We start from the raw sequence: 7,968 nt of genomic DNA on the forward strand, positions 1-7,968 counted from the left end.
GGGATCCAACTGTAACGTGTTAAACTTCTTTTAATTCTGCTAATATTTTAAATCTTAAAACAACTCTGAGTGCTACCTACCCTAGTTCCCCTCTGTGGTTCCTAGCATTTCTTTCTAGTAGCAATTCCTTTGTTTATAAAATCTTAAGAAGCCTTGAGTATATTGCTAATGAATTCTCCGTCTCTCAGGTGAATGTGCCAGCTTAAAGTTTAGTGTAGACAGTGATGAATACTTTGAGCTGGGAGAGAACAAGCGAAATATTTATGGGATTTATCAGTTTACCTATTTTACCTGTCATTGTACATATTTCTTAATTCTTAGAGGTATTAATGTATCAGCAGTTTGCTAAACCCGTTGCAAAAGTTTTCTTGATTTCCATAGTATACCTTTCATATTAAATGGAAAAGATGGTGGTAGCCAGGCTGTGCGTTAGGTCTGCTTGTCTTGGATTTTCACATCTACTGCTAGAGTGAAAGCGTTTCTAAAGCAAAAAGAAAAAATATGGTTACATTATTTATTTGATACTAATAACGCACAAATAGACAAACTTAGACAAATAAATAGACAAACACAATAGGCAATCTTAGGGTGCTTTATTATTATTATTATTATTTATTATTAATAATATAATAATAATTTATTATTATTATTATTATTATAATATTATAATAATAATAATAATAAGGATGAAAAGAGTGTGATTCCTTCCTTTTTGAGGGCAGGAGGATGAAAGCTATCTGCTTAGCAGAACAGACTGAAAAAGTAGGCTAAGAAATAGGCACTGGGATGTTGTGCATCAGTACTGATGTTCTCTAACATAGGTCAGATAAAAGTAGTGATCTGCCACACAAAGCTTAACGTTTCAGGTAGAACTAGATAAAATTGGAGGTAAAGTTTCAGTTATTTTCCATGGCAGTGTGTCTTGATATATAGAATATGTAGCTAGCAGGATCTTAGCTTGGTATGGAGTGGGCAATCTTTGAGATTGACCCTATCTATAAAGGCTGCACTGAGGTGTGGTGTGGTTTTTGTTATTGCTTGCTTGTTATTGTTGGTTTCTTTTAGTTCTTTTTGGTTTACAAGCAAAATTTATCCATCTTTACAAGCATATTTATCTATTTGTGTGAAACTGCTTAATAGCCCTCTGCTGCTCTATCTGAGCTACAGAAAATTACTTGACTGAAAAAAAAGAGCTTTTAAAAAACAAACTAGCTTTACTCCAATTGTCCGCATTGTAAAAGCTCTGTATTTTAAACCATAGCACTTCTGTTACAGAGCATCTCTTAATGCAGTGAGAACGCTTTTGAGATGTTTAAGAACAAACGTCTTTGGAAAAAATGTCATCTTCCTGGTTCTCAAAGGATTACTTGCAACTGAAACAACAAATTATCTGTGCAGTATGCTTCCCAGACATCATCATGCTGAGGGTTCATTCGTATTTCTGTACCAGTTCTCACTGAAGTATTTCAGTTCTTTTCCCATGGTTCCAAGATTGTCTTGATGAAAGTTTGCCATCAACTGCATCTGAAGAAAGTATATTGAATTTTACATTATTTATGCAAGTTTACCTCTCTTGAAAGAAATTACTACCTTTTTCTTTCATTTGTTACCAGCCAAAGTTTTATTTTTGGTCATTTAGTCAACTTTTCAAGGTTTTGTTTTTCACTATTTAACTTACTAGGCTAGCTAGATTTCCTGGCACTCTTTGTGTCTTATTAGTGTGCACTAGTCTTAGGACTTATAGGAGGTTTATGCCATTTTCTGGATTCTTCATTGCCATGCACATTGGCCTATCAGTGCTTTAAAAGTAAAAAAGTAGAAAAGAGAAGAGAAAAATGTGACTAGTTCTTTTCAAGAAAGAAAAGAACCAGCTCTGGGGAGCCCTTCTACCGGCCTTCCAACACCTAAAGGGGGCCTACAGAAAAGCTGGGGAGGGACTCTTTGTCAGGGAGGGTAGTGACAGGACAAGGGGTAATGGCTTTAAACTAAAAGAGGGGAGGTTTAGGTTAAATATAAGGAGGAAATTCGTATCTGTGAGGGTGATGAGGCACTGGAGCAGGTTGCCCAGAGAAGCCGTGGATGCCCCATCCCTGGAGGTGTCCAAGGTCAGGTTGGATGGGGCTTTGGGCAGCCTGGGCTGGTGGGAGGTGTCCCTGCCATGGCAGGGGGTTGGAACCAGATGATCTTTAAGGGCCCTTCCAACACAAACCATTTTGTGATCCAAGTTTTCCTTTGCTCATATGCCAGTTTGTATTTGAGGTCTTCTCCTGTTTTCTGGAAGAATTTTTTCTTGTAAATGCCTACCAGATGACTCATGTCTCAGATGACTTTCTTCTCTTTCCCAAGTGTAAGACTTCATTCAGTTTATCTCAAGAACTTTCTTTGCGCTGACCACATTAATAAAAATGTGATTTTCCTGTAGGCGCTTTCATGGAAACTTTGAAATCCCAGGGGAAGGAGCAGCTCTGCACTTGGGCAGGGAAAGCACTGGTCTTGAGGCCACGTTCAGCACACAAGCTCCATTTTCTGTTGTGCTAGAACACTGTATGATAGTGATTTCTTTTTCCCTAAAGTTACAAGAGTGTTCAAGATCTTAGCAAGAAGCAATCTTTTAAAAAAAGAAACAGCCCACCAACCTCTGGGATGTTTTTGTAACTAAAATATTTTAAAAAATACAAACTGATAACGCGTTTAATTTTCTTTTTATTTTAAACAGTGCAGAGTTAAGCAATATAAAAATATTTTTGGAGCTGAAAGATGACATGATCTTGGTGAAATTTTCTTTTTGTTTTAACTGATGGTTGTATTTTTCCTTGGCTTCCAGGTTACACACCAGCTTTGGCCTGTGCACCCAATAAGGACGTTGCTGATTGCCTAGCTCTCATCCTGTCCACAATGATGCCTGTTTCATCAAGCAGCACATTGCCTTCCTTTACGTTCAATACCATTAATCATTACACCAACACCTCAAAAACTGTCACCTTCGATTCCTTGCCAGTCATGAGGAGTGACCATAGCTCTTATTGTACTTTCAACAATATTGGCAGGGAGGATGGCTACCCCTATACAGAAGAAGATGAACTCAATGACTCTGATTCTGAGACCTATTGAACGCTTTATTTTGTAGGTCTGAAGAGTGAACCCTAAAGCTGGAAAGTCAGCAGACTTGGGCTTTTGAAAAAAAAAAGAAAAACACTGTCAGAATTTGAATACAAAAAGAAGACAGACCTTTGAGAAGATGTTTTTTATTGTGGTTGCATATAAAAAAAAAAATCTGTGAGACTCTAGGAGGATTTTTAAGAGCATATTTTGCAGAAGAAGCATAAATTCTTGAATAAGTACTTGGAATCCATGGCAAAAAAAAAAATAAAATAAAGAATGTCAAAACTGTTTTATTTAACTATTCTACCATTCAGTTTTTGGTGCCAGGAGTAATTTCTGCAGACTAGGCACCCTACTTGATGTAAATGGTCGACACTATTGTACAACACAAAGGATGCTAGATTTAAATATTGTCAATAAAACTAAAACCATTTTGAAGGCAATAAATGAGTTTGGTACAGTAGGCATTGTTTGTGCTGCAAATTGCCAAAGGACCAAATAACTTAAAGATTTTTTTTAATTAAATACCTTTTTTGTGAAAACTGGAATAGGTTCTTTGAGAAGTTGTTTTAACCTTAATCACTTCTGGGAAAGAAGCTTAGATTTGGTTTTAAGTATTGATTTATTTTTTTTATCATCTAAAAGCCTTCCGACACTATTAAATGTACCATGAAAGAAAGGAGATGTATTTTTAAGTTTTGTTTTCTTTTTCTTTTAGATGAAATGAAAATGAACTTGTCGTACTTTTATAATACTAAAATTAAACCAGCTAACAAGGTGAAGTCAGGGTGAAAAATGTACAGTGTAATAAACAAGGGAAGGGGTGGGAGATGTGGGAGGGAAGCAGTAATTGTTGCACAGTTTTAGATTTTTTAACTTTTGGGTTTTGGATTGAGATTTTTTTAATTTAAAATACGTGAGTAACTTGGAAACTATGAAACTGCATAAAAAATTGAAATGAAATGTCTTGACAACCCTGTTGTGACTGAGAGTTCTTTTCAACAATTTGTCCACTTCCTTATATCATAAAATTGTACGTAAGATTCAAGCTGTATGTCCCTATCACTTTTTTGTTTTTAAAGTCCTGGAGTTACGAGGGAGGGGGAGGGGAAGGTGAATTTAAAAGTATATTTCCCTATTAGCAAAAAGTACAATGTCTGGTCTGTGGGAAGAGCTGTGTATCTTTGTTGTGCTCCATTTAGAAAGTGAACGGCGGAAACAGGTCCCTGTAATGTAGTTCAGACTTGCCCGAAGATTTTTTTCTTTTAATTTATAACAGACTACTGTGTTTTTTTAATTGCCTGAAAAATGAAGAACTGACATAAGTAAGCTAAAGTTTCATCTGTTAAATATGAATATTTACTTTATTGGGCTCTGCTTTAACTATAACTGTTACTTTTCAAGTGAAATTGCTTATGTACATGCAAGAAACACTTGCATGTCCTGGTAAAGTACAAATAAATTACTACAAACTGATTCCAATTTCCTTTTTATCCTTTTTGTATTGTGAAACTGGAAATCTTTATGATATTGTAAATTATCAGCTGGTTTTCTGAACATAGTGTGGAAACATGGGACAATATTTTGATCTATTTGATAATTTTGTGGGTTTTTTTGAAGAATTAATGAGCATGTACATAGAAATAGTGACTGCTTGAATACTGTATTTACCTGCACTCTTTCAGTACTTCAAGATTCCTGTATATTTTGCGGAGTATAATAAAACCCAAATGTGAGTTCTACTAATGAATAATTTATTTGTATCTATTAAGCATTAATGGCAGAGTCTCTTTTGTTAAACTGTTAGAGTTTGTACAATCTACTTTACAAAGGCTTTGTAATTCTGAAGTGAAGGTGAGCCATTTGAATTTAAAGTAATCGTAAATGTTAAATTAATTTTTTCCATTAGGCTTCCTTTTAAGTATTACTTTTCACCGTTTGTGCCTGCGTTCATTGTTTGTCTTTGAACAGAATTAGATGACTTCAGGGAGATCGTGATTTCTCTTTTCTTCCCTCTGAACCTCTCAAAGTGCAGGGCTACGTGGGAGTGATGTACACGCCTCAGCCAAGATACTCAGAAGATGCGTGTTAGCCTGCCTTGAGATTCACTGCATCTATTTAAATACCAAGGTGGAAACAGCATGGATCCATTTCTCCTCATATTCTTGTGGAAAATCAGAATGCCAAGTTGCATCCGTGTTATTTGAAAGGTAACTATTGAATATTTCTGTTAATGAAGCTGTCCAATTTTGGTTGTTCCAAACAAACTGTGTGATGATGTTAATAGGCTTTTATTACCCGGGCTTGACTTTCATTTGACTTCAAGATGACCCATTGTCTCAGCGTGTGGTGTCTGCTGCCATAGGACAGTTTTTAGGAAGGGCGCTCCTACCTTACTTGAAATATTAGCAAGGGAGCAGAAACAGAACTATTCATGCCTGCCATGTGCCTGGATGACTGAGGGGAAAAAACTTGGAAGGTGTTGACTTGAAAGTTAGATTCAAATATGGAATACAGACAAATGGAGAAAATAATGCTGTTAAACACCTGTATGTCAATCAGAAATTGAGCCTCCTGTAATTCATTACTCCTCACATCTTGAGGAAAAAAACTTTTTCTGTCACATTAAATTACCTTATTTTTAAATTAAAAAGAAGTTCTGTGAACTTCATAGGGTTAAAGATGTCTGACTTGTGTTACAAACCACTAACTCCATGTAGGGATTCAGAGCTGCATGTATCTGATTAGAATTCATCCAGTGAACCTGTGGATTTCAGTTTGCCTTTGGTTGTTCCATGCTGCTGGTATAGGTTGGACAGTAACTGAGTGACTGTGCCTTGTAAGTGATAATTGGGACTATTACTAGAGTACGGTCTTATTCCAGAAATGGAACAAAGTTTGTTTAAAGAATGTTTCCCTTGTTTCAGGCTACTTCATTAATGAGAAGTCAACAAACAGAAGGTGCCTTGTTGCTGAAAAACAAATAGTGCTGTCTGTAGTCAGAATGGCTGTTTTTCTGTTTGTGTTCATACCTGAATGGAGGCCTGTTTACTTCCAGAAAATGATGCTGGATCCCGTGTCCTTCAAAATAAGTCCTACTTTTTTTGTTGTTGTTCTTCTACAGATTAATAGGGCATCATTGCTGTTACAACCTTCATCCAAACAACCTCTTGGATTTTCACCAAGAGAGGGCAGGGAGGCTTGGCTGGACCTCTGAAGCAAAGTATTAGAATAAAGGAAACCCTTTTTGTGCTGGGAAAAAAAAAAAAAAAAAAAAAAAAAAAAAAACAATGAATGGACTTAGGAATGACAACAACAAGCTTGGATCAGCTTTTTGTGTTCTCTAACTTCTTTGAAATTTTATAGACTTTTCAGTTCTCAGGATAAATGTTCTGTAGGAGAAAATGCCAAGTTAGCACAAGTCTTGTCTCCTACTTCATGTTTCTTGCTACTACTTATTGCTTCACCAGCACCAAATCTCTCCAAAACAATCATATAAATATATTTGGAAAAATCAGAGCTTAGAAATATGCATGTTTTAAAAGTTGGATCTTCTTCTTTTTTCTGGTCACACAGTTTCTACCTTAAAATTCTGACTTAAATTGCCAACCTACAGAATTAATAATGTTTTTTTTTTTTTTTTAAAGTTATCATTTAAAAGTGAACGACTTCTAAGTTGTTTCAGTCAACATCTGAATAATGGATACTAACGATCCCAAAGCTCTTACCTGTATGTCAGATGTCTAAAACAGAGCAGGAGATAACATTTATAGATTCTTTGACGAAAGAATCTATTTTCATTCTGTTTTCAGAGGAATTGTCCTTCCTGTCTTACCTAGAGATTCTGCCTATTTGAGAGCAACAAATACTGCAATAATCCGAATAACTTACTCTATTTATATTCTAGTTTCAGAGAGCAAGAGCGTTCATTAGAATCAGTTGGTTTGAAATAATACTAGTATTGTTCTGGTAGTTGAGCTTCTTTATTTAAAGAAAAAAAAGTTTGTGGTGAGCTTTCTGTTAATCATGTAATAACTGGGTGAGCGGATAAGCCTGTAAAAAGATTGTAAGTGAATACCGTGCAGTACTGTCCAAAGGATTGTTGTCTTTGTCTTAGTTTTGAGAAGTTCTATCACATGGATAATCACAGAACATTTTTAATAGCACCAGATGTCCGTGCACTTACACTCCCTAATTCCATCTGTGGGTCAGCGAGGTTCACGTCTTAAAAGCAGAAACCTAAATAAAAAGGCTAAGTGTTCAGGGAAGCAGCAGTTCTGCAGAAGAACTGGAGGACATGCTCTTTGCTATGAGCAGCACACAGCAGCAGTGAGGGAGGTCCCTGGGCTTCCCCGGCTGCAGCAGGAGGAGCTGGGGGACAGCTCTCCTCGCTTCCCACCACTGCTCTGTGACTGCTGGTGGTACACAGCCACTTCCCAACAGAAAGGCCACAGTGCTTTTGGTTTAAAAGCATTGATTTGAGATAATAATAATCCCCGATTGATCCTGACTGGATTTGGAATAATAACCTTGGAGAAAAAGGGCCTTTATCGTGTCCTAACAAGGAGTTAAAACTTTTAACACCACCTCCCTAAGTCCAGATTTAAACTCAGCAAAGTACATATTTTAATATCTGGGGAAAAAAGCAAGTATTTAATTTCTTGAAGTTGGTCCAGCAAATTTATATAAATCCTTAAATCAGAGATTGACTGGTAATTATAGCCTCTTGTGGTAATCTCCTAATGGTTTGGGATGAATTTCTCATAATCCTTTAATATGGTGCAAGAGTTGATAGGACTTGGAGAAAATTTCTTTCAGATTAGGGTTAAAACCCTTTATTTATAAATCTGTAGCTGTGACTGTATA

At 36.2% G+C, this 7,968-nt stretch overlaps 1 protein-coding gene across 3 annotated transcripts in view; it reads left to right on the forward strand.

Annotated features, from left to right (window-relative positions):
* Positions 1–4,844, forward strand: part of ANKRD28 (ankyrin repeat domain 28) — a 116,511-nt gene extending 111,667 nt beyond the window's left edge. For all 3 annotated transcript variants that reach the window (XM_027451002.3, XM_072033511.1, XM_027451001.3), the window contains exon 28: positions 2,825–4,844. In XM_027451002.3, coding sequence (XP_027306803.1) covers positions 2,825–3,111 — 287 coding nt within the window. In that variant the 3' untranslated portion in view covers positions 3,112–4,844. The remainder of the gene's footprint in view (positions 1–2,824) is intronic.
* The last annotated feature ends 3,124 nt before the right edge of the window (positions 4,845–7,968 follow it).

This window comes from Anas platyrhynchos, chromosome 2 (assembly GCF_047663525.1).
Source record: "Anas platyrhynchos isolate ZD024472 breed Pekin duck chromosome 2, IASCAAS_PekinDuck_T2T, whole genome shotgun sequence".
Taxonomy (NCBI): domain Eukaryota; kingdom Metazoa; phylum Chordata; class Aves; order Anseriformes; family Anatidae; genus Anas; species Anas platyrhynchos.